Source organism: Staurois parvus, unplaced genomic scaffold (assembly GCF_062004578.1).
Source record: "Staurois parvus isolate SC_StPar_1 unplaced genomic scaffold, SC_StPar_1.0 ptg000116l, whole genome shotgun sequence".
Taxonomy (NCBI): Eukaryota; Metazoa; Chordata; class Amphibia; order Anura; family Ranidae; genus Staurois; species Staurois parvus.
This window is the reverse complement of record NW_028317912.1, coordinates 1,551,370-1,578,394: the sequence shown is the minus strand read 5'-3', so window position 1 is coordinate 1,578,394 and position 27,025 is coordinate 1,551,370. Positions and strand designations below refer to the sequence as shown.

The 27,025-nt window shown below is 39.5% G+C and overlaps 1 protein-coding gene across 1 annotated transcript in view; it reads right to left on the bottom strand.

The window, feature by feature from the left end:
* The window catches only part of STAG1 (STAG1 cohesin complex component), a 271,483-nt gene that overhangs the window by 95,634 nt on the left and 148,824 nt on the right, over positions 1-27,025 (bottom strand). Inside the window, exons 3-10 of the mRNA XM_089671949.1 lie at positions 22,102-22,235; positions 21,883-22,015; positions 20,459-20,617; positions 17,594-17,690; positions 14,542-14,618; positions 9,898-10,102; positions 6,499-6,650; positions 128-201 (exon numbers count right to left, since the gene is read on the bottom strand). Coding sequence (XP_089528075.1) covers positions 128-201; positions 6,499-6,650; positions 9,898-10,102; positions 14,542-14,618; positions 17,594-17,690; positions 20,459-20,617; positions 21,883-22,015; positions 22,102-22,130 — 926 coding nt within the window. The 5' untranslated portion in view covers positions 22,131-22,235. The remainder of the gene's footprint in view (positions 1-127; positions 202-6,498; positions 6,651-9,897; positions 10,103-14,541; positions 14,619-17,593; positions 17,691-20,458; positions 20,618-21,882; positions 22,016-22,101; positions 22,236-27,025) is intronic.

Genomic DNA, 27,025 nt, shown 5'->3' with positions numbered 1-27,025 from the left:
AAAAAACCCAAAATATCTACATGACAACCTACCAGCATTTCCAGAAGACAGCAGCTGTAGCAGCTTCATGACAGAGGTAATTTAACTTAATGATACTATCGCAATTAACAACAAAGTAAGTACCTACCTGTATCGGTGAACGAAGATGCCCTTAAAAATGGAATTCATCATGTTTTCTATTTCATCCTGGTTTTCCTGAAGCTGTTAATGAAAAGTATATGATATGTAAAATAACCTAAAAGTAATAATGGTCAAGTACAAATGAAAAAAATTCACCTTGATCAGGGAGGAGTGTCAGATTTTGCACTCAACATAAAATTCTTTTCGGAAAACACTGCTGCTTACAGAAAGATTAGACACAAACAAAAAATAACTGTAGGTCAGCTCAGGATAACCCTTCCACTATCAGCATGTCCAAGTGCCCCTCAATGGACTCCAGGAAAGGAATTTACAGTAAATACAAAAATCCTGTATAATTTCTCATCTGTTGAGAACAGAGGAAGAGTTTCATTTTCAGAACATTCAAAATGGGACAAACGGAGAGGTGTGCAACAGCAAACAAGTGTTAACAGACCTAATAAAAACAGAAACTGGGGACTGGCAGCAACTCAGAGTGACCTGAAAGACTTTACCGTCGAAGCTGGCATGAGGGAGAGCCTGAAAATCCATCTGGCAGAGCTTAGAAAACACATGAACAGAGGACCAGGTGGCTGCCTTGAAAATCTGGGAAACAGTAGCTGGATGCCAAAAAGCCCAAGAGGCACTCACAGGTCTAGTAGGGTGCACCCTGACAGAAAAGAGTGGAACCTGATCCTTGAGTCTATAAGCTTGAACAATGGCCTGCCTGAGCTGCCAAAAATTGATGGACCAAGAAAGTGGTGCACCTTTACAGGGACTTTACAGGACAGTCAGTCTTTCTGAAAGAAGCAGAACACAACGGGAATCTCATTAAGGTGCAAAAGGTTGTCAGCTTAAACACTAGCCTCACAGTGGTTATGAATACAAAAATAACCAGCTTATGGTTAGGAATGGAAAGAGAAATATGTCTGATGGGTTCAAAGGTGTTTTCTGAAGTGCAGAGAGAACCCGATTCAGATACTATGGAGTCACAAGGGAACAAACAGGAGGCGCTACATGTGAGACCCCATGTACCAAGGTCTTATTCAAGGAGTGAGAGGTCAAAAGCCTCCACAATAAGACAGACAGAACAGAAACTTAAACTTTTAAAGTGCTGAGAGCCAAACACTGGTCCAGAACCAGCTTCAGATAAGAGATGATTCATCCCTTGGACAAAAAAAGAAAAAAAAAAATAACCAAAACATAGGGTGAAAGTCCTGAGACCAAAACCAAGGGAAGTAGCCCTTCTTAGCTTTTAGCATTGTAGAAATGACAGATTCAGAGATGCCCCATTCTCTCAAAACATGAGTTTTAACAACCATGGCATTAAAGTCAGCTACTGAGAAGCAAGATGGCAAATCAGTCTTTGAAAGAAACAGAAGAGCCAACAGAGTGTCCACCAGGAGTCTTATGTCAGAGTACAACATCTGCCTGGGCCAATTTGGATTTATGAGTATAACTGAAATGCTCTACATCTCAATCCTGTGAAGCAGGTGAGGAAGAGTTTTTAGGGAAAGAAAGTCATATCAAGGTGTCCACGTTGTTGCTGAAGCTGGATGCAATGAGTTTTACATCCAGTGTACCTGGTCCTTGGTGCCAGACAAATCAGTCTACCTATGGAATGTATGGATTTGTCTGATGATGACAGTTGTGCTGTAAGGGTCTGGAGTGAAACTGGGTAAATGGAACAAACTACCTCGAAGGAAGCTACCATCAGCAACGGACATTCAGGGAGCTGAGAATTTGTAGTTTTGCTTGCAGACAAAATACAATTTTTGGACATACCGTAAAATCTATTTCTTCAAATCCACTGAGGGACACAGGAATTCTGAAGGAGTTGGATTATACTGCCACCTTCAAGATGTTGGAACACTGGCAAACAGATGATGTAAACCAATCCTTTAATAACCCCTTCTCTACCCAGAATGCTTAAGATTTGAAAGAAAGCAATGCACAGGGACATAAAACACAGAAGTGTGAGACTATTGTTCCTCTATGGACTTTAGGAAATACATTTTACAGTAAGTACAAAACTCTCATTTTCTCCATTAAGGGACACAGAAATTTAGAAACAACCAGGACATCCAAAATCAGTCCAGCTGAGGGCTAGACAAGGGCCATTGACAGATATAAGATAGAACCAGGAACTGTCTGTACCAGTGGATGATCAGAAAGACCAACACCCAAATCTGAACCAGAAAAGGCGAAATCCCTTGCAGGACAGAGGAATCCGCAAATAACCAAGGGGAAGTCACAGAAAACCAACCATCTAAATGTCTTGCCTCAAGCCTTTACTCCCAGGTACCAAGGGGGAGGGTAAAAAACCCCAAGAGTCAACAAGTAAATGTGGAGCAATTTTAAGAGGGTAATCCCTAAACACCATAGAAGCCCCCTAAGGGTGAAGGAGGGAGGCTTTGACAGTTCAAAAAGCTTACAATAGACTACAAGGTGCAGATAAGACTTGCCCATTGATGAAAGATAGTTGCCAAATATCTGTGAAACCCCATCCGATCAAAGCTTCCAGGATTTGGAACCTGCAAGAAAATTATGGCTGCAGAAGTCCAGAAAGCTGAATCTTCCAAGGTAGTCCACCCAAGCCTTTTTACAATGGACTTAAGGTCCAGTGGTATCAGTAAACACTAGTACTTTTGAAGGACACGGAATGTCAAGTTCTGGTTAGGGGAGGTAGCAGGGGAAACTGGTTACAAATGACTCTAAGTCCGAAGGGATTTTTTTGTGGAATATCTCCAAGAGGCAACTTCCCACTCGAACAAAAATGGGGTTCCCAGGATGCGGGGTGCAGAGAACCCTGAGAAGAAACACAGCAATTTCTAAGTAGCACAGGAGACCTATTGAGGGGCAGTTGAAGGAGATACCATCCCTAAGAGGTCAGCCTATGAGCTAAAAGGGGTATCCTAAGCATCAAATTCCATGGAGGCACAATAACCCCATGCCCCCCCCCCCAGACTCACCTGCATGTGTGGGGGAATGTGTGGTGCTTAAAAGAGGGGATAGGTGACCTCTGACTTCTGGTTCTATGGCTTGAGTGGAGGTTGGACACAGGTGGTCTATAACTGCTTACTGCCAAAGCAAACAAGTTAGAAGGGTGGGGTTTCTCTGACCCTTTCACTGCTTTCCTGCATTGAGGCAGGAGCAAACACTGACTATCTGAGGTGTTGCTAATGACATTGTAAAGAGGAGTTTCATAGACTGCCTCCCTCAAAAGGTAAACAAATCAATTATTCTTTAGCTGTGTACATGGAATGCTGATTAAACATCCGAAATGTCCTATGCATTTGCAGACATCTATCCCATGGGAGAAACAAGTTTAGAGACTTGTAACAAGACATTACAACTAAAGCACATTGCTTTAGACATTTACTCCACCCTCTCTATATTACAGGACCTACCACAGCTACGAAGGGATAATTTGTAAGGGATTTGACCCATTCTGACACAGTTTGACAGATTAAAGGTTACCACCAACACATGAGAGAGAAGCAAACCACTTAATTCAAACTTGTAGCAGACTAGGGAATTCAACTTCTAGTCAATGAAGCCCTGAAAAATTAACACACCTTCAAATCTTTTAATGGTATCTTTTCCAATGGTATCAATGGAAAATACACAGTGGGGAAAGACCATAGATTTTCAAATCCCTTTTCAAAAGGGACATTTTCTGCAACACTCTCAGTTGAGCCCAGGACCCTTTAGGGTGTTTCCACTCCATATAAAGGAATGTCCCAAAAAATATGCATATATAATATGTCTTTGCAGCTGTAAGAGCTCTAATGACCCAAGGGCTTGAACAGCAGACAGATCCTCCAGATGCAAGGTGAAGAGCACTCCATTAATTTGGTTTGAAATAACACCCTATATATTTGGATCAAAACGAAGACGACAGGTGAACCAAAAACACACTCTCTTGACTTTTGGGACTCTGAATCTGAAATAAGACGGGCTTCAAGCCTGATTTGATTTACTGGCTCAGCAAGATATAAGAACAACTCTGCTGGGGATGGTGCAAGACACGCTTAAAGCATTTACTGGCAGAATGCTCTAGTATCTGAACAAAAACAACTAGGAAGTCTAGAGTGGACATGGAGAGGGCCTTAACCCCACCCAAGAGAGCTGAAAGTGGTTCTAAAGGCTGAAAGTTTTTTACCTTCATGCACCTTCAGTGTGCAGCTCCCCCCTCAGCCACACCTAATACTTACCTGAGCACACAGCAGATCACCAGGGTTTCTCCCTCATTCACTGACACACTGCAACAGGAGCCATTCTTATAGCCACACAGAGGTGGCTCAGGTGCAAGCACACACAAATGCCCCCACAGCAGCTTGCTCTGGGAGCACTCAGCAGGGGAAGGAGCCAAGGGCACACAGGGCCTGGCTTAAAAGTTTTCTGTTTGCCAGTGTCCCAGCTTCCTGAAGATGGAGGAAATATACTGTTCATGAAATTCCTGTGTCCCTCAATAGACTATGTAAACTCTGACTAGAGCTGAGGTTAGGACAAAACCCAGATAGTCCAAGTGACAAGTCTGTTCAAGTGCTGACTTTTGAAGATTCAGAACAAAAATATGCAGACGTATAGCAAAGCATAGGAATCGCTGGTGCGTTGGAAAGATGGGAACAAATAGATACACATCCTCGATGTCCACAGATGGCAGGAAGTCTTCCTGGTGAAGGAAGGTGATAAATACTTGGTGGATTCTGAGCTTGAAGGAAGACATTCAGAGTTTTCAGATCTAAGATGGGGCAGATGCCATCTTTGGGTTTGTAAACTGCAAACAAGTTGGAGAAAAAAAACTGTATGTCATTGTCCCAGTTTCTGTGGCATTATGGTTTCAATGATCCAGAAGACCCACTAGTGCTACATGGAGATTAGCTAATCTGTGTAGTGACACAGGTAGGTTCGAAGTGATGAACAGAGGATGGGCCTGGGAGTAAAAATCTAGCCTGCAGCAACCTGGAAACCATCACCTACCCCCAAGCATCGAAGATGCAGGCTGCCATATATCCACAAAGACTAAGACTTCCCCCCCATTCTGAAAGGAAACAAGCAAAATACTGAGGAATGCTGGTAGTAGGAAGGATTAGACTGGACTACAGTTTTTGGTTTGCCAGTGTACAATCCTCCTGTTGGCAGCAGTATAACTCAAAGTTTAAAGTCTGTGTCCTTCAATAGATGAAAAAAAAAACAAAAAACAGGATATTCCATTTTATATATTCACCTCCCCCAATTCTGATCTTGGCACAGTTATTACAGTCTGCCCTGCCCCAGAGTATGCTAGAACATTTACCTTCCTGCTACTCAGAAGCAGGTTGAACTCTAAAGTGCTGCATGCAAAACTGAACTGGTTACTGAAACCAAATGAAAGCATTCAGTGACCCTGCTATATTAAAATCAGAAAGTTCACTTTGTTTACATTTATCTTAGGTCTGTGTAATACCATGTGGTGTAAGAACTCCTCTATACAAGGTCAGCATTGGGATGGCAGCTACAGTATGTACCTCCTGAAACCTGTGCTGTGCTCTCTCTTCCAGCTCCCTACATCACCAACTACATTCATGTATAATTGGTGGCTGGGAGAAACTTTAGTACTGTATATTTCGATTTTTGGTCAGCTTTTTCTGTGTAGGACAGAAGGATGAAGTTTCATCACCAGTGTGTGTGCTCCAGAATGAACAAATTTCAAGCAAAAGGGGTTGGGTGGACTGGCACCATGCAGCAAGGTCTGGGTGAAAATCTTTATTTCACAGCAAGTAGACTAGACTATTTGCATCTCATAATTTATTTTAACGGGACTATACATTTAACAAGTCTAAGATTGTGCCCTGTGGTTAGAACAAAAAGGCAGCACTTTTTTTAAATCAAAATCCTTTGAAAACATATACCAGTTGCTTAGGACAGCAAGTTCAGTGGAGGACGCCACAAAGCACAACAAATACAATTCATAACTTTTTTCACCTATTTTTTGCTTTCACTTGTCACCTTTAGGTAAACAAAGCAGAGTGAAACCACAAGAATTATCTTGACTGACTTGCTCCTATCCTTTTGCCTGCCTGCTTTAGAACAATGTACTGTGAAGGGCAACCAAAGCATTTTTACCGCCACTCAACTGCTTGGCCTTTTGCTGTATAGGCAGTGGCCATGCTGTGACTACGATACTTTGCTTCGCAGCAGAAATTATTAAATCGCGCTTCATGGGGCTGCATTAGAACTGCCCTGCAACCGTGCACAATGCAAGCAGTTGTTCAGTATATAGGGGGTTAAAACAGGCAGTGAGGCGGCGATAAAACGCCTCCTCACTACCTGTCAAATGTACAGTGAAGTGTAAAGTAGGTGTAAAAGAGACCTAAGAGTGGAGAGATGGCATACCTCTTTTCGTTTCTGTAGAAGCAGCTCAAGCCTCTCGTTGGCTCTCTTGCCAATCATCTTGTTCCGCTCTGTTTCATACTGCCGCTGAGTGTTATCCTGGTGAATACTCAAATTAAGGGCAACATTCACCAGTGCAGTCATCAGCTTCATTGCTGCAGTTATAGGAAGAAGAAAAAACATCTTATTTTATCTCAGCATTAAAAATTGATGAACAATGAAAAGTCTAAAGTTACTGCATGTGAAACACAAAAATGTATAGCAACAAATGAAAAAGTGTAAATGGGCTCTACAGGGTTTATAAAACAAAATCTGAGTTATGCAAGGTATTCCTTGCAGGACTTTTGCTTTTTTCTGAGGATGAGCTATAGCACGAGGCACCCAACATAATTGTTCTCCTGCTTCCCAATGAACGAGACCCTCTAAAATCTGCTCTTCGGCCTTCAGAAATGTTTGATAACCCATAAGAGCTGTCTGCATGCTTCAACAGAAACGTTTAAAAAGTGTTCAGCAAATTATAAAGTATGGAAACAAATACATATTTGTAAATTACTTATCTAACCATATACAGTATGCACATGTAGGTAGCAATATTTTCTTAGAATATATGCAGGCTTCAAACATGCTTGGGACAAACATCTATGACTCCTGCTTTGCTGTGCTTCAATTAGAGTTCAATTAGGTCCTGCATGCTGCATCTTTGGTGCGCTTTCAAAAAGTGTACCAAAATTCTAATAGAACCCATGGTTGAAGGCAAGAAATTTGTATAATCTATGGCCACCCTTAGTTTACCATAATTTGCCATAATGTCACATTAAAATAAAGCACAATATTAAAATAAAAAAAATAAAATAAATATTAATTTTATTTAATTTGAAAATCACTTCACAACGCTTTACACTGGAACCATAATGTTAGTGTCATATTTAAAATTACAAATTATAGAATAAAATGTACATTTTTTAACTACAATAAACATGTTTTTAAACACTGGTGAAAAAAGAAAAAAAGTGTTTTTCTTTAGTTTTATTTTTTTGTCCAAAGCATTGCTTAAAATTTCATTTTTTGCAATATAACATCACAAAAGGAAAGCCTTGCTTGTGCTTAAACAATATACTGTACGCATTATTTTATCTTAAGTGATGACAAAGTTATCAATGAATAAAGAGGTTCAAAAATGGAAACATAAAACAAACTCTAGTGCGTAGAGGGAGTACAGGTGTGAGAGCTGAAGTAGTTAAATGTAAAATCTACAATATGGAAGTTCTAAAGTTTACCAGCGTGGGGCAGCAGCATAAAGATATTCATAGCTGCAATCTGCCCCTGACACGGAGCTGGCTGAACATGAAAACAAACTGATACAAAGTGGCACTGTAGAATAAATTATGATAGAAAACTTGTGTATTTCAGAGTCCCCTTCATTCTCAACAGTAACTTACTTAATAGGCTAGAATAAAAAGTAAAGCATTACAGCTTACAAGAACAAGTATTTGCCATTTAAAATAATGGCTGTAGTTTCCCCAAAATACTTTTAAAGTAAGGAAAAAAGTACTAGGAAAACTGTAAATTGCAGGGAAGGAGATATGTGAGAATGATTTTAAAAGCTCCAGCATGCTTAAACATTGGTAATTAGACTTTTGCATTGTTCACTGAAGATTATGCTCTTAGATTTTTAAAAAATGAACTGCAGTAATAAGAGACCTCGTCTTCAAGAAGCATGTTCAAAGATTACATAAATAAAGTCTTACTATGTAGTTGTGAAGCACTACTGCTTTTCAGAAGAACGGGATAATGTTTATAGAGAAATTATTCTCATACAGTCTGAATACGATAAAGGATGCACAAAGTGTGATTAAAGGACACCAGTAGGAATTCTGTCAGTTTATGATGGGTTAGTATATTTATGAATCAACAACAAATGAACTTATACCAATTGTAAAATTGCCACTGTGTAAAATGAAAAGTAGATGTTCAATGGAGAATACTGTAAATAGAAAGCACCTCACATGGTTGTCAGCTCTACTAGCCTCCGTTCAATCATTCTAGTGGCCCACTGTGATGGGAAGCCTTACCAACCAAAAATGAGGCTAAAGGTGTGGACTGAGCTGTGACCTTGAAGCTAATTGCAGGTAAGGGATCCTGTGTATTGAGGACACATGGGGCACTTTTTGAAAAATTTGCAGGATATTAATGAAACTGGAGGTGCTGGCCACATGAGCACTGGCACTCATCCAGCCAGTGAGGGAGCAATGCATGGAAGTAGGTATTTGCTCTGCATAGAGATATCGATGATATTTGACACCAGTGACAGAATTGTTAATGTGGCACGGCTCCAAAAGGAAGGTTAATAATTTCAATATTGCTACAGGTTATGCTTTAAGCAGCAAAGTTTCAACTTTATGTGGTTTGTCTGCCATTTATAATTGGTGCCAACATATATTAGTATTTGGCTGTTATGTAGAAGATACTGGGAATAAAATAAGGAAAGGTTTGTAATCTAGCACAGAAACCAGACAAAAAAAAAAAAACTACATAGAGGAAAAAAAAATGACTCTATAGCAGTGGTTCTTAACCTGGGTTCGATCGAACCCCAGGGGTTCGGGTGAGTCAGTCTCGGGGGTTCGGCGGAGGTGAAGACTTACACCCGAATCATATGATTCGTGCAGTAAATATTCATTATTATGTTTTTGTGTGAAAATCATATTTTAATGGTTTTGTTCTTTGTTCTTAACGGTTTTGTTCATTTTGTGCACCTATGTATAAATATATACCTAAATATATACCTATGTTTTGAATTTTAAAAATCATATTTTATTTTTCCAATTAAGAAGGGTTCGGTGAATGCGCATATGAAACTGGTGGGGTTCAGTACCTCCAACAAGGTTAAGAACCACTGCTCTATAGCAATTGTTAATAAATACTTTTTAGACCATAATCATTTTAAAAGAACACAATTTACTCAGTTTTTTATAGCAAACACAAAACACAGTTCATACATTCCTTCCTCCACCATTTCCCACTGCCAGAGCCCCTTAAACCTCCAGTGTAACTCTTCAATTTCTCAGAAAGCAAAAATTAACCCAGGGCTGGGTGCACTTCCCCTGACCAATGATTGGCTGCCTAAGAACTGTATTGTGGAAGACACAGGGTGCTTATTTTGCCTCCTTGAAAGCAAACCCATTTTAAATAGTATGTTCACCTTTTTTTTTTTTGCTGATCAGGCATACCTTTTTAGACCATCACTGCCTAACCCCCTAAACTCCTCATGTATGGAAAGTTGAAGGGCATTTAAAGAACATTTCATATTATAAAAAAACAAACAAAAAAACAAACTATAATAGAGAAACCAGGATCCCAATGCGGTTTATAAGCACAGGTATAACTGCAATAACAAACATTTACCTGCAAGTGTGCTTGTATGCCTGAAAGCTCGGACCTGGGAGTCAGAGAGGCCAGTCAACAGTGAAATGACAGTGTCCATCATATACTCATCATAGATGATGCTGTATTGGCATTGTCGGATCAGAACACCAATGAACTCACAGAAGTTACAGCGAAATTTCTTCCAGTGTGGTCCAGGCATTGTTAGAGGATAATCTCCGCTATCCTAAAAAAGGAAATTTGTGACATGAAGGAAATGTAGAAATGTCAAGAATAAACAGTACACATTAAATATTTTAATCAGGACATGTCAAGCTATAATATTTTCTATTAAGCGTTTTTCCCTTATAACCTTATCCTACTTGATTCAATGTGTGTTTTGTCTGCCTCGGTTGGAGAGATTTCCTGTCCTCACAGAAGTGAGGCAATATTCGCAATGGGTACACATGGCATTAATCGCTTCACAACCGCTCTATTGCAGAACTACTGCTACAGGGCAGCAGGGCTGCGTAAAATCATGTATATAAACATTTGGTTTTGTATCTCCGGGTAGGGGATAGCTACAGCTGTCAATTACCGGTCCCGTCCAGAGATTCCCCGCCGACACCAGGCAATGACCAAGGAACACTGACAGGACAGAGGTTTGTATGTAAACAATACAGATCTCTCCCGTCAGCACCATCATGTTGCTTTGTATTGCTCTGCATAGCAGAACAATACAAAGCAGAGTGCTTACATAGTAAAGCACACACAGACAACACAGTAAAACACAGAGTTAACCCTTTGATCACCCCAGATGTTAACCCATTCCTGCCCAGTGTCATCAGTACAGTGTCAGTGCTTTTTATTAGCACTGATAACTGTATTAGTGTCACTGGGGATGTCAGTGACAGTTAGTCAGTTCCCCTCCAGTGTCAGAATGCCTGCCGCAGTCCAGCAATAAGTCGCTGATTGCCGCCATTACTAGTAAACCAATTAATTTACACGTATTGGGATTTCTGTTAGCAGACATGTGGCAGAATATATTTTGGCCTAAATTTATGACGAAATTTGATTTTTTAAAAATTTTTTTACTGGATATGTTTTATAGCAAAAAGTAAAAAACTTTTTTTTTCCCCAAAATTGTCAGTCTTTTTTTGTTTATAGCGCAAAAAATAAACACAGAGGCGATCAAATACCACTGAAAAAGCACCACTTGTGGGAAAAAAGGACATAAATTTAATTTGGGTGCAGCGTTGCATGACCGCGCAATTGTCAGTTAAAGTAACAGTGCCGTATCGCACAAAATGGCCTGGTCAGGAACGGGGGTAAATACTCTGGAGGGCAAATGGTTAAATATAAACTCCAGCCTTACCTTCAGTCACATTTGTACAGGCTCCTCTGCTGTTCTGAAAATACTTAGTCTGATTCACTGTACAGCACGTGCTTCTCAAAACATTTACTGTAGAAGTGGCAGCAAGTCAGTTATAGACTGGGGCAGTGGCTATTTTTTGTACTGTTGAATTGTTGGTTGAGGGGGCGCACTAGACACCTTGGCTGCCATTGTGCTACATGCTGGGTGTCCAGTGCGCTCCTGTACCTTTAAGGAGGGGTGGGTTCCCTCAGGTCCACATGCCCTTGGTCTATCCATTAAATACATGTGCCTCTACTATGGGGGCTCTTAAAATTGGAGACTTAGGAACTACAGAATAATGGGATGCCGTGACGAGGCTCTATAGCTTATGCATGTGTTTGCAAATGTGTGCTAACTAAACCCCTATTTTTAACGCATACTGTTAGGTTAATTCGGTTTGTTTGCAAGCTAGTTGGCAAGTTAGAGCTGGGAATTTTTCTTTTTTTGTTTGACATGCGTCGCCCTTCCATGTGCTCTGCTTCTGGGAGTCATGCCTGTAACCATCAGAGTCTTGGGACTACGTTTCACACAGCTAGAGTGCTCTAGGTTTCCTAACTCAGATTTAGCCCATTCCTATCCAGGTTTATTGTTCCTGGCCTGCCCCTTTCATCGGATTTGAGTTCTTTCAATCACAGAGGCCCAACATCACATGTGGGAGTGTTATCTAGGGTGATCCACTTGTAAATTCCCACTCTTTCAGACTAACAGACACCCATGAACCAAGCCTACTGGCTTGCATCAGCCAAAGGAGTACTGAGGCAGGGTGTTGTGATGCATACAAGGGAGAGGTGCAGCGCTAACTAAATGAATAAATATACTTATATACTTGATAAATATAAATATAAATCAGTAAAAAGTGCTATTAAAGTGCAAAACGGTGACTAAATGATGGATATAGTCCATATCGTGCTCAGAATCCAAGAGAGTCCTTTAAGAGCTCCAATCCCTGGATTCGTGGATGAGGTGATAAAAGTAAAAATTGCGCACTCACCAAATGCGCAATTCAAATGCGCATTCAAAGCTGATATTCCAAGGTCCTCATATGGATCTGGTCAGATCTGGTCATGGAAAGCCCTCTGTCACCTGGTAGTGTATTCCACACATAGAAGAAAAGGCCGCTCTGCAGATGTAAAGGACTCCCACTGAGAACACTCAACAGCACGCCCACGTGCTAACGCACCTCCTCAGGTAATCTACCTGAGGAGGTGCGTTAGCACGTGGGCGTGCTGTTGAGTGTTCTCAGTGGGAGTCCTTTACATCTGCAGAGCGGCCTTTTCTTCTATGTGTGGAATACACTACCAGGTGACAGAGGGCTTTCCATGACCAGATCTGACCAGATCCATATGAGGACCTTGGAATATCAGCTTTGAATGCGCATTTGAATTGCGCATTTGGCGAGTGCGCAATTTTTACTTTTATCACCTCATCCACGAATCCAGGGATTGGAGCTCTTAAAGGACTCTCTTGGATTCTGAGCACGATATGGACTATATCCATCATTTAGTCACCGTTTTGCACTTTAATAGCACTTTTTACTGATTTATATTTATATTTATCAAGTATATAAGTATATTTATTCATTTAGTTAGCGCTGCACCTCTCCCTTGTATGCATTTTTATTGAGAAGGTTCATATGGTACCTCTTTGGTGTTCAGCTGCTGTTTTCTTCTTCTTTTATTTTAATTTTTGTGATTTTATACTAGTTGTTTTAAGCGCTCACTTATTTTGAAAATAAGGGTGTTGTGATGTTTTTCATGAAGCTATGTACAGAAACCTGCTGGTCCTTCCACCAGCCATGATCGTCCTGCATTGTGCAGAGACATACAGAATACTTTTATTTAAAAAAAAACCTAATTAGCATGCTAAGAGGGATGGGAGTAACCAGGAAATGCAAAATATAAATAGAATAAATATCAGCTTTAAAAAAAATTACAGAGGCTCTAATCCTTCTCCCCGTTATTCAGACTAAACAGATTGTGCCTGAAGTTGGGACTTAATTTCTCTGAAGAAGCAGATGCTTGGCTGTGAGACACATTAGGATGTGGGGCTTCCAAATCATTACTGTGGATGTGAAGTCCATCTTCAAAGCTACAAATAGAACATTATACCAACATGAGTGTAATCAATGTGACACCAACTGGTAGTAAAATTAAAGACTAACTAGACTGGGGAAGAATATACATTTCAGCCAGGACTGGAATTTTTTTCTTTGGCCCCATTGTGGGGATTTTCCCTCACTTCCTCTCGCTTTGACACACCAACAAAAAATGGGGGTAGCTTTATCACTGTATAGGAAGACATTAATAACATTAAAGACACTTTCAGGAACTATCTGCAATTCCTCATTATACTAAATAGGAAAAATGCTCCCTGAAAAATCCTTTTCTTGGAGAGCACTGAAAGACACAGTCTTAAATCTTCGTGTTTCCCTGCTGCCTACAAAAGGATTGGACACCTGTAACTTCTTGTAGGCCAGCCCAGAACTACTACTACCAGTATGCCGCAGTTTTGTAGAAGAGCAGTAACAAGAGCACAATCAAACACAGAGGGATAGAAACTGTGTCCCTCAATGGACTCCAAGAAAAAATGTTTACAGTAAATGAAAAATATACTTTTCAATAAAGGACTCTCCATCTACATAATTACATCTGGTAAGCTAGTACAAAAAATAACTGAATTATTGCAGGCAGGGAAGGAGGAGTGAGGCTATGCAGTAGCTTATAGCTTATAACAGGGAGGCAAAGACTCACTAGAAGGAGAAAGAATCAATAGAAAAAAGATACAACAGAACAAAGATATACAGGAAGTATGTCCTAAAGACCTAATAAAGAAACCTCTTAAAAGTAACATGTAGTAAAATGAACTCCAGACACTTTCTTTAGTTCTGGATAAAGATAGGAGGGGTTACCACGCGTGGCAGGTTTTTAGTTTTGCCCGTGTCCCATTGTAAACTACCCATTGACAACAGTCTCTGCCACTCACTCATTTAACACTCAAATTCGAGTAACTTTTTTTCCCTATGGCCACATTTCTAAGATCTGGGTGCTTTGCACTTGAGCCAAAATAACCAGATATTGCCTTGAACATTTGTTGCACAACATTATGCCCTGAAATTCAGTTAAAAGATAACAGTTTACTTTTGCTGAAAAATAAAAAAGAAAAAGGAGAAGAGTAATGGCAGAAACATATAATATCAACCATATGACAGATACCAAAAGAAGTGAAAAAACTGAGGATATTTTAGGCCATATAGAGCTGCCATTGTGTCATACCTCGTCAAACTCCTCAGTCATTTTTCTGATGATCTCTGCGTTCTGCATATTTCGAAACATCTCAATTCTTACAGTACCTACACAGAACATTTACAAATGATCAAGTCAGTATCATCAGAAAGGAAACAAAGCAGATGGATTACCTTTATGTTATTTTATATTTGGGTTATTTTCTGAAATAGGTGTGACTATATTACCACAGGGATGTTCAATTTGTATTGCCCGATGCCCGGTAGTCGTTCCGGGTGTCGGGCAGGTAGTTTTTTTAAACTTTTAGCCCTGCTGCAGGCAAGCAGCAGGGCTCACCTAATCTTCAGGCCTAAAATTATTTTTTAAACTTGTGCAAAAAATGGAAAAAAAGGTCCTGGCAACGAAAGGGATAAAGGATAAGCTCGACACTCCCCTTTCCGGACAAGCACCCAATCGGTGTGCATTACACTGCAAGGTCTCTCTCCTCCCTGCCAGTCCCCAGGTGTGGTGCTTGAGACAGGCAGGGACGGTAGGAGGGGATAAACAGTGCAATGTTAAAAATATTAACCATTTAGGTCACAGTAAAGCCCCTTTTGTTTTTTTAAAACCCCAGACATTCCTAAAAGGTACCTCAAATTTATATACGGTTTTGATTAAAATATATTTATTTTTTATCAGGACAAGAAGATGGTCATGAGGGACAAGCAGTTTGGGACCCTGATTTAGCCCCTGTACAAGTAGTTTTTTCAAAAATTTCAACACCCCTGTACCAACACATTTCTCACAATGGCTAGCTGTATTAGTCAATCATATTCTTAAAGATGACTGCCAGGCAGGTTGTAAGCTAAGGAGTATTTGATAGCGTACATCAAATGTCTACATGATTTTATTTGCCTTTGCATGTTGCCCCTATTCTTTTAGAAATGACAGGACACCAATCTTAGCAGATGTCGCTCAGTCCTTAAAGTACATTTGTTCTGAGAGAATTTTGTAAGCTGCCAATGCTTTGGCTTTCAACAAAAACAACAAATTCGGACAAACATTTGCTGCATGCTTCTTTTAGGTCTGTGACTCAGAAGGATTGAAGCTGGACATAGCCAGGCAACGAGCATTGTCAGGCCAGCAGCAGCTCAATTTTTCTCTTAATGCAAGTGTACTTTAACATACATTGTGCCGAATGATCTCTGAAGGTCAGTATGATCATCTGCGAAAATTTCATTTACAAAAACAAATGAAATCAGACTTGACCGAAGTAATTTTAAGACAACCCAACACAAAACTGTTGATTCAGAAAATGGTCAACTGAGACCTTCCACACATGACCATAAGCCAAATCAAGGTTGTAGATGTTAATCTGGAAAGATCTGCGGTAAACAAGCATTTATACATCATTTCAAAGGCTTCAAGTTGCCCAAGGGGCACATTCAGCAATAGGATCGCTAACCTCATCTGCTCTTATGGTATAGCTACCTCACTTGTGGAAACACAGCAGTTCTCGAGTGCTCTCTTCTCTATCCCGTCTCTGGTAAGTTTCTGCTAGAAGCAGAACTATTCATATAAAATGGCCCTAAAGAAAGTTAACTGCTGTACCATAGCTTTGCAAAGTGTTTTATCTATGCTTTGAGAAGTTTTTCAGACGAGCACTTACTAACCAAGACTACCAAATATTTGTGTGAATATGAGGTGTGTCCAGAAAGTAATGAGAATGACAAATTCTTTTATTGAAAGATTTTACAATTGAACATTGTCTCCTTGAAAGTGTACACCACGCTACCAGAGATTTTTCCATTCTTTAAAGCATCCCTGGAAGTCTTCAAGTGAGATGGTGTTCAGGGTCTACATAGTGGCTCTTTGGACATAATCCACACTACCACAATGGTGTCCTTTCCAACCCTCCATCTTTGGGAATATGAAAAAGATACAGGGAGCCAAGTTGGGGCTGTAGGGTGGATGGGGAAGCACTGTCAGGTGTTTTTCAGCCAAACACTCTGACAGCCAAAGCACTGTGACTGGGTGTGTTGTATTGAAGGATAAAAGTTGAGCTGATCTCAGGACACACATGAAAAAATATCTGTCTCAAGCAATCAATTTCCACATAAAATCTTTGATTCACAGTTTGACCAGTAGGTACAAATTCCTTATGGACAATACCAAGTGAACCAAAAAAACCCAATGACCGTTTATTTGACTTTTGATTTGCTCATTCTAGCTTCCTTGGGCAAGGTGACATGGGTGTGTGCCAGTCTGAACTTTCTTTGACTTGCAATAATACTTAAACACCCAGGATTCATCTCCTGTGATCACTTGACTCAAAAAATCAGGCTGTCTTTCTAAACGGGCCAACAGGTCTAGGCAAATGAGTGTTTCTTCTGATCTGGTGACAAGTTTTTTGGAACAAGTTTGTCACACACTTTTCTCATTTTCAAATCTTAAATCACAATTTTGTGAACAATGGACTTGGTAGTTCCTGTTTTCTCTGCAATCATTCTGATAGTAAGCCGTCTGGCATGGTTGAGAACAGACCTCACTGCATCCACATTTTGATCCTTTTTCGATGGAGAGGCCTCCTGAATGTCTTCAACACCTTCTTGTCCTTCCTTGAAGGCCTTGTGCCATTGGTACACTTGTGCAGTTGATATAGCAGCTTCTCCATAAGCTTTGCTCACCATTTCCAAAATTCCAGATGCAGTTTTGCCCAATTTCACACAAAATTTTATCGCATACCACTGTTCCAAACTCGCTTGCATTTTCCTTAATATGAGGCACTTGAACAGGGTGGAACAAAAAAAAAAAAAAAAAAATTCTTGACTCTTGACAGGACTGGAATGCAACTGATCAGTGTTCTAACTTATACACTGGCACCCCACACCAAGTGACCTTGACCAGCTTCTCCCTTAACAGAGCCCTTCTCGAGCGTAGGAACTTCATTCTCATATTCTGGACACACCTTGTATATGGCAAAATATGATTCATCAGGAAAAAATAGGTTGGTATATATTCTTTATATTGGAGTCTTGCTAGACTCTGGCCACAACTGTAAAGACCATGTTTAAGACAACATGGGAACACATCCTCAAGTTACCTTTGCATCCTGAACACTGGATGAAGAAATTTATCAAGTCCAGAAGAGCCATGTCTCTGTCCTGTTTATACGACTCAATCCAGTCATCTACTACAGACTATGAAAGAGATTATAATAGTTATATGGAGTTATATAATATTCCACGATAAGCATCACAAACTACATAGCAGCACACACTTATATCACAAGCCACTCATACTTTCTCCCAAATACTGAACTCCCTGAAGCAAAAGACACTACAAATTTCTGTGTTTGACAAAAAAAAAAAAATCAAGAATTTAGAAACAAGCAAATCACATCAAAGCAGTGGACCCCAAAACTGTCGCTCTTTTGTGTTTAACTAACCCTTGTGGCATAATTCCTCCCATTGATACCATCCATGGCATTCATAAGTCACTATTCCTCCCTGACAACAATGGTGCACTAATCCTCCCTCAAATACCGACAATGGGACACTATTCCTTCCTCTGACACAGACAACAGAAAATCTGTGTGCTCCAGAAAAGTCAATAACCTAGCACACCCGCCAGCCCCCCCCCACCCCTCACTTTGTCTCACCACTTCTGAGATTGTTTAATTACTGTGTCTGAGCTGTCCAAGCATCTCCACCCCTCCCCTTACATCCTTACATGGCCTTTTATGTGGCTACCAAGGGAGGAGCTAAGGGGAATACTATAGCATGTTTGCTACCAACACATCCAAGATAAAAGCTTAAAGGGTTTGGATTTCTGCACAAGGGAGGCTTTTACAGGTAAACCACATGCATAAAATAAGTGCACATAGAATCTTACGGAAAGGTTGATGTTTAAATAATTGGTTTGACGATGGTCTCTATAAAGCATTTAATTAATAGGTTGAATATATGTCAAATAGGGTTATTATTCTATGTTTGCACAGATTTATGTACAACCATAACATGTTGGTAAGTTAACTAATGAATTGTAGCAATTACAGTTAGATCCATATATATTTGGACACAGGCACACTTTTCATACTTTTGGCTCTGTATACCACCAGAATAAATTAAAATGAAACAATCCAAATTAATTTGAAGTGCAGACTTTCAGCTTTAATTCAAGGGGCTCAAATGTAATTGGATAAATTAATATAATCATATATAAAATGTTAATTTTTAATATTTTATTAAGAATCCTTTACTGGCAATGACTGTCTGAGGTTTAGAACCCATGGACATGACCAAAGGCTGGGATTCCTCCTTTCTGATGCTTTGCCAGGCTCTACCTGCAGCTGTCTTCAGTTGTTCTTTGTTTGTGGGTCTTTCTGCCTTTAGTTTTGCCTTCAGCAAGTGAAATGCATGCTCAGTTGGGTTGAGATCAGGTGATTGACTCGGCCATTGCAGAATATTCCACTTTTCCTTCAAAAGCTCCTGGGTTGCTTTTGCAGTGTGTTTTGGATTATTGTCCATCTGTACTGTGAAGCACCGTACAATCTACTTTGCTGCATTTGACTGAATCTGGGCTGACAGTTTATTTCTAAACACTGCAGAATTCATCTGGCTGCTTCTGTCACATCATCAATAAACACCAATGGCCTAGTTCTACTGGAAGCCATGCATGCCCATGCCATCACACTGAATCCACCATGTTTTACACATGACGTTGTATGCTTTGGATCATGAGCTGTACAATGCCTTCTCCACACCTTTTTCTTTCCGTCATTCTGGTACAGGTTAATCTTAGTTTCATCTGTCCAAAGAATGCTTTTATCAGAACTGGTCTGGCTTTTTTTGATGTTTTTTGGCAAAGTCTAATCTGGCTTTTCTATTGTTTAGGCTTATGAATAGTTTGCAGCTTATGGTGAACCCTCTGTATTTGCTTTTGTGAAGTCTTCTCTTGATTGTAGACTTAGACAATGATACACCCACCTCCTGGAGAGTGTCCTTCACTTGTCTGGATGTTGTGAATGAGTTTTTCTTTACCATAGAGAGGATACTGCGATGATCCACCACTGTTGTCTTCAGTGGACGTCCATGCCTTTTTATGTTGCCGAGCTCACCAGTGCGGTCTTCTTTCCTCAGAATGTACCAAACTGTTGATTTGGCTACTTCAAATGTTGCTGCTATCTCTCCGATTTGTTTTTGAAGCCTTACAATGGCCTGTTTCACATGCATGGACAGCTCCTTTGAATGCATGATGTAGGTTCACAGCAACAGATTCCAAATGCAAATACCACACTTAGAATCAACTCCAGACCTTTTACCTGCTTAATTGATGAAGAAATAACGAAGGCGCAGCCCACACCTGGCCATGAAACAGCTTTTGATTCAACTGTCCAAGTACTTTTTGGTTCCTTGAAAAAGGGGGGGGGGGGAGGGTGGCTATGCTAAAGAGCCGTAATTCCTAAACCCTTTCTCCAATTTGGATGTACATACCCTCAAATTAAACCCGAGAGTGTGTACTTTCAGCTTATATATTATATAACTATAGCTTAAGTATGTTTTGGTAATTCATTGAAAAAAAACTAAAATTGTGCCTGTGTCCAAATATATATGGACCTAACTGTGTATCTGCACTTACAGTTTTCTCTTGGTTGCCCTGCAAAGTCCCACTGGTAAAATGAAGTCCACCAATGCAGCTTCTTGTGTGTGTGTTTTTATTTATAACAGTGCTAAGTACATCAAACCATAGACAGGGGCTGATGTGAATAATCTACGCATATTCTAAAGCATGACAGAATATCTCATCTCTTGGAAGATCCCATTAGCATCTAAAATCTACATGAATCCTGTGAGAAAGAACTGCAATTGTGTAAAATATAGGCTAAAAATAAGTAGTTTGAAAGGCCAGGTGCAAAAAGAGTGTACAGGAATCGGAGGTGAAATTATAGCTTGTGTGCTGTGATTACCTGCATGGCACTCTTTCCCATCTTAACTACTTCAAATAAGGTGACTGGATCGCCTTCGCCATTTTGCTGAGGATGACCATTTGCCCTGCCCCGGCCTCTTGTGCCTGGCTCTCCACGACTCCTCTCACCAGGTGTCTTTCGTGGTTTTTTAATGGCAGACTGCAAAAAAGTATTAAGTGTTAAACGCCAAGATATCTGATTCTATGCATATAATAAAAACTCTATACTAATATTTTACTACATTCATTTAAAGTTGGGCTTAAAGGATAAGTCCACCTTTCAACAAAAAATAACTGCGCCATTTTCGCAGGTAAACAAATATGCATTTACTATTTTTTGTTTTAGTAGCTTGGAAAGCATTGCACCAGTGATCAGCAGATCACCAATACCATGCAGGTCCCCTGCAGACTGTCAGTGTAAGGTATCTGTCCAGTACTGCCATTCTACTGGTACTTGCAGTTTATTGATTCGCAGGGATCTGTGAATCCATAACGCAGTTATATGGGCAGAGCCCTGCACGGCTTTGCTCTTTGAATTGTGGCAGCGAGTATGGGGAGAAAATCCCCAACTCGCTGGCACAAGTGTGGGGGGGGGGGGGGGGGGAGAGGGGGTTCTGATGCTGACCATGTTACATCCTAATTATGGGTGTAACATGTTCAGAAAGGTGAACTTGCCCTTTAAGTCAAAGCTAGAAATAAATAACTCCCTTTCCCCCCCATTCACGGCATCATAGCTTATACCGTTAAAATTAAATCAAATATTTTTTACTTTCTTGAAAGATGGCAACAAATTAAATTGTGGATGAGCCAAAAACACTGTATATAACAGCAGTTTAAATGGTCAGAATTTAGATCTCAGGGTTTAGACTCCATTCACACTTGAGCATTTTTCTGCTCGTTTCCTTACACATGACTATGCTCAACATACAGAATCCCATATTTTCTAATATTCCCTATTCACACTTGTACGCTCCAAAAAAAAAAAAAAAAAATACATGATCTTTTTGGAATGTATACATGTGCTTTTGGCCCCAGAGACAATGGAAACACCTGTAAAAACTCTAGATGCACACTTTCACACCTGAAGAGCTCCTTTCCTTCTAAAAAAAAAAAAAAAAAAACAAAACAAAAAACTGACCTTTTCACCTTAGCCAGCCCAGGAAAATACGCCTAAAGCTTAGAACACTTCATATGAAAAAAAAAAAAAAACCTTAAAAATCTTGAGGAATACAAACTCTGCTCAGGGGTGAATGCAGGCTTAGTTGCAGTATTACTCATCACTTTGGATAGAATGGCACTCTGTAAATGTGGTAATTAATGCAATTTTACCGGGATAAATGGATTCAAATTGACTCCATATATTTGCCAGAAGTAAAGGTATACTTTGTTTTAATTGGATGGCGGTGCTTGCCAAAGATCACATACTGGTGGTCTTCCGGGGCGGCCTCTTTTTCTTTTGCCTTTGACTTCCAGGTCATCAGTAATATCAGAACTCATTTCACTGGCAACTGCAGACATGTCAGTGTGCACTGGTGCACCGGTGTCATTGGTGGAATCCCTAAAAGAACAGGGCAAGATGATATACATTATTATAGACAATAATACACTATAATTAATGTCTGCAAATTTTAGTTATGCACTTACTGCAACACGGAGAGTTCGGACGTGATCATCTTGAGTTTCCTTTTATGGAGGAGGACAGTAGTGGTTCAATGGATAGGATGGTTTAGTTTGGTGTAGGCTTTCTTGTTCTTGTTAGAACTGGATCACCATTCAACCTAAGAATAAAGAAAATATAACATGAAGCGCTGAACAGCATTAAATATGCTCAGTAAGACGAAATAAAAAAAATAGAAGATCAAGAACTAAAACAGGTTACCGAAGTTAGATTTTTGTCCCAACTACTGCCCAGACTTTTTAGCTTCAAATCCCCATGAACAGGCATCTATACATAATCTCAATCCAAACTCAACATTTACAGAGTTCTACTTCTTCCTTTTAAAAATAATGGGGAAGTGGTATACATGCCTCCGTTGCAGAATATACACCCCAATTTAGAGTCCCAGCCAGGACTCCACCACCAAGAAATTAGCAATTTCCAAACATTTGCATCGATTTCTTCTTGCAACTCAAAGACAGATTAGATTGTCCTAGATCGTGTGACTATTGAAGGCCAACAGATATTACACTCTTTTGCAGCAAGACTGATGTATTGCTACACTCTAAGATGCTCTAATGCATGAACTGCATAAAATGAATGCACAAGGTAATTTATATTAATAGGTTTGCCTGAACTACAAGGTGATAAAACAAATAATTGTTTCATTTGCTATTAAACTGTAGAATTCCATCTTAAGTTGGGTACACACAATAAGAAAATCGGAAGAAAAATTCCATATGGAGGTACGATTGTTCGATTGTCATATAGTGTGTGCACAACTTTTGACACCCAATTTCCCACTTTCCAAATGAAAGTTACCGAAGGGACAAAACACAAAAATGTTTCTCATACGTGAACAATTTTAGTTTAATATGTAGTGTTTTCTTACAAGAAAAATCGGATACTAAAGACTGTGCATGATCAAAAACAACAATAATCTATGCTACCATACTTCTATATTAAAAAAAAAAAAAAAAAGTTTTTGTCGTTCGAGAATTTTTGTACAACTAGTACCATCCTCGGGTTTAACTTGCTGTGAAACAGGAAAACAAGACAACTGTTTCACCAACTATCTTCAGATGTGTACCCAGCTTTAATCAACAAACTAAAAAGAGCTTTTGTCAGGAGAGATTATGGTTTAATACCTAAATAAAACTATTTCCACTTTGATACAAGCCTGTATAAACTACTACTACTTGCTTACAAATATGTTCAATTGTTTCACCACTAGGGGCATTGTTCCACTGCCTATTTGATTTGAACACACACAAACCAGGTCACTGGGTTTGAAACTTGTTGAATTACTGAAAGCAAGGAGGGGGCTGAAATTCACGACTGTAGAAAAACTATCTAGATTACTAAAACTAGAAGAATAAATTAGGGTTTCAATTAACAACATTCCTGTTAAACTACTAAAGGTTAAAAATTTTTTGTATGCCAAGCAGACCTTTAATGCACCCACACACCAATGTATAAAAACTCTTATTTATAAATTTTATAAATTAAATTTTATTTTATATAAATAAGAAGTTTTTTTTTTTTAAACATTTGTGCATGGGTGCCTTAAAAGTCTGCATTGCACCTTCCTTTATGTATATTACGTTAGTATATAACTGAGGCATGTTACAGACACAAGTTTGAAAAATATAAAGGATTAATGTGTCACATCAGCCATGTGCAGTCCTCTAGAATCCCAAATCATTGGAAATTTGGAGGAACAATAGCAATATTATAATGCCTTAAGCACCATTCACATTAACGTGCTGAATATATGTTTTTAAACAAGCATGTCTTTTTACATGCAATATCTAAGATCTCTATCAAGCAATTCTAAAAATGCGGTATATATGGTTAGGGAATCATTTTGCAGTTCTCTTCACTATACTCAAATAATGAAGACCAGCTCTGTGTCAGCCTCAACACGGCTAATTCTTGCAGTCATGGTTGGGAAAACTCTATAGATAAGAAATAGTAATGCAAATATAATTTGAGATGCAAACCTATTGAATTTCTCTGTAAAGGCTTGCTAGTAAGTCAAACCACAACAAAGAGCACGTGGAGAGGAAGAAACCAGCACAGTGAAGCAGTTAAATTAAAAACTGTTTTAGTTGCTGCCACTAGGTGGCTATGTATCATAGATTAATTTAAGTTTACTTTGTTTAAAAAAATAAATCCTTAGTTGAACTTTGCAGACATCACAAGTGTTCAGGCTTCTTTTTATATTCAGATTGAGTTTGGCTATGTTCTATCTGTACAGATAAGCAAGCTTTTATACACAAATACACATACTGGATTGGCTGATTTGCAAACAGTGGATAACCATGTACAGCTGACCAGTTCTCCAAGGCTTTTCTTTTCACACACATTTAATCTGATGTCCCACAAAAAAAACCAGCAACCTGGTAACCAAGAGCTATGTTTTGGTAACCACAATGCAAGAGTGTACCCAATTAAAAGGAGAAGTTAACATGAACTGCTGGCAAACTGAATTTAAATTTGAGTCCAATTTTAATAAAAAAAAAAATATATATATATATATATATAAAATGCTGATAAAAACCCCCACAAGTCTCTTGCTCTGTTACCAACAGCAAGTGCACAGTCAAAGCCTGAATCACTGAATTATTTCACTGGCATGTCAGAAGGAAAAAACTTGTATACTCTTATTACTCAGAGGATGTTCTGCTGACCTTTGTGAAGTTGAACATACTCAAGTAAATGGTTTTCATTGGAGGGGACTACATTCTGTTAATGGAAGGTTAAAACTTGATTTCTTGAGCACTGAACTGATTTCTCAACATTAAACTGACTCCAAAGCAAGGACAAAAGAACTCCAATTAGGTCAATGGTACCATGTAGTAGATACCCCCCAAGGTCTCTTAACTGCACTGGGCTGCCTCCAAATCCTCATGTGCACTGGCAAGCAGGTCATTTCATCTTGCTCTACATTGGCCATCTGGAGCAGTCAGGTACAGCCAGCAATTCAATGCAATAACTCCCACCCAACAGTGATTGACATTTTGAAAATATCAAGCCTCACTAAAAATACATAGTTGCCTAAAACAACAAAAGATAGTAAAGCTGGCCAAACTTGCTTCAAATTTCTCTCATTCAGTCCTGCTTGCTGAACTAGAGAAACCCATTTGTCACCAACTACACTAAGCAGCATGGATAGAAGAATGGCAGCTGCTGGCATTTGTATTTTGCAGCTGCTGCTGTCAGAGCCACCCAAAGATCCAGTTGTAGCCAATATCAAGCAACGTTTGGCCAGTTTAGGGACCATTCCAAGTGCACTGAGTGCAGATAAATGCATGCGTGTTTGACATACTGGATTGCATTTTAACATTTTTCTCCTCATTTCCTGGAACATGAAAAGGGTCTATGGATTGATAGAGAAGACACATTTATGCTGGGCCTGCAGTTTCTTCTGTGTGTTGCACCAACACACATTACCATGTGTTGTGCTGACAAAAAGTAGGGTCTGCTCTAGCAAACCAGAACACAACACACTGGAGTTAACTGCTCCCATTTTTTTTAAAAATGTGGTAACGCATCTGGAGTGAATGAACCCTAAAGCTGATGTTGTTACATGCGTAAATTAAATGTATAGGACATTAGTCTGAGCTCCATTCCATACTCCTCACTGCTTAAGTGGATGATACAGTACGCATTATCACCTATTACATGAAGACCGGAGCAAATCATTATTCTGAAAAACCATGAACTCACACACAAAGCAACAGAAGTATTCTTAGGATTCAGTGTCAACAGGGAGCTTGGGCATGCTCCACAGTAACTCACTCTCGTCCAGATAAAACTGGCTGCATGAAAGTTGTGTGCACCACAATCACCACATCAGCTGTGACTGACAACCCGTAAAGCCCAGGGTGTGCATCAAGAACAGATGGTGACTCTTGTGGGAGACTGTAGACAGGAAGTGTGTCTGCTGCAATTCCTTTAAAGTTCTTATTTGCCAGCACACTCCGAATCTCCAATGTTGTCCGAAAGACTGTTTTCATTGCAGAATGATCAAATGACAAAAAGAAATTTGCAACAATACTGGGACGCACAAGATCCCTTTGTCGGGCAATAAATAGCATATACAATTGCAACTCAAGTCATATTGTAAATGAGTGTTATTAACAATTACCTTTGTTTTTCAATCTGCAGCACTGTAATTTTCAGTAAAATGCAAAGCAATATGGAAACCTGGAGGTGTTCTGTACAGACGGTGTAAGAGATACCCCCCAGAAATGTTATTTCCTGCTTGTGTGATTGGCTTACTGCTATTTCCAGATGTCTGCACTAAGTCAGATTTTTGGCATCCCCTGTAACAAAATTAAATTTTTGGTGAGGTATTCCCAAAAGGAAAGAACATCTAAAGGGATGCAGGACCCTGCCAATTTCCTCAGATCCCTGTAGGCACAGCAGCTGATTGTGAATCTATATGGGAGTGGATTCATAATTATCATAGCACATGGACACAGACAGCTAATCCTTCATAACAAAAGGTAGGAATCTGCAACCAAGTTTGTGAACCTCTTCCATACTGGGCACTTTTACCCCCTTCCTGCCCAGGCCATTTTTCAGGTTTCAGCGCTCTCACACTTTGAATGACAATTGCGCGGTCATACAACATTGTACCCAAAACTAAAATTTTATCATTTTCTTCACACAACTAGAGCTTTCTTTTGGTGGTATTTAATCAACACTGGGGTTTTTATTTTTTGCTAAACAAAAAAAGACCGAAAATTTTGAAAAAAAAAAAAAAACAAAAACACATTTTTCTTTGTTTCTGTTATAAAGGTTTACAAATAAATAATTGTTCTTCATAAACTTAGGCCAAGATGTATTTTGCTGCATTTCTTTGGTGAAAATAATCCAAATTAGGATGTATTTTTTAGTTTG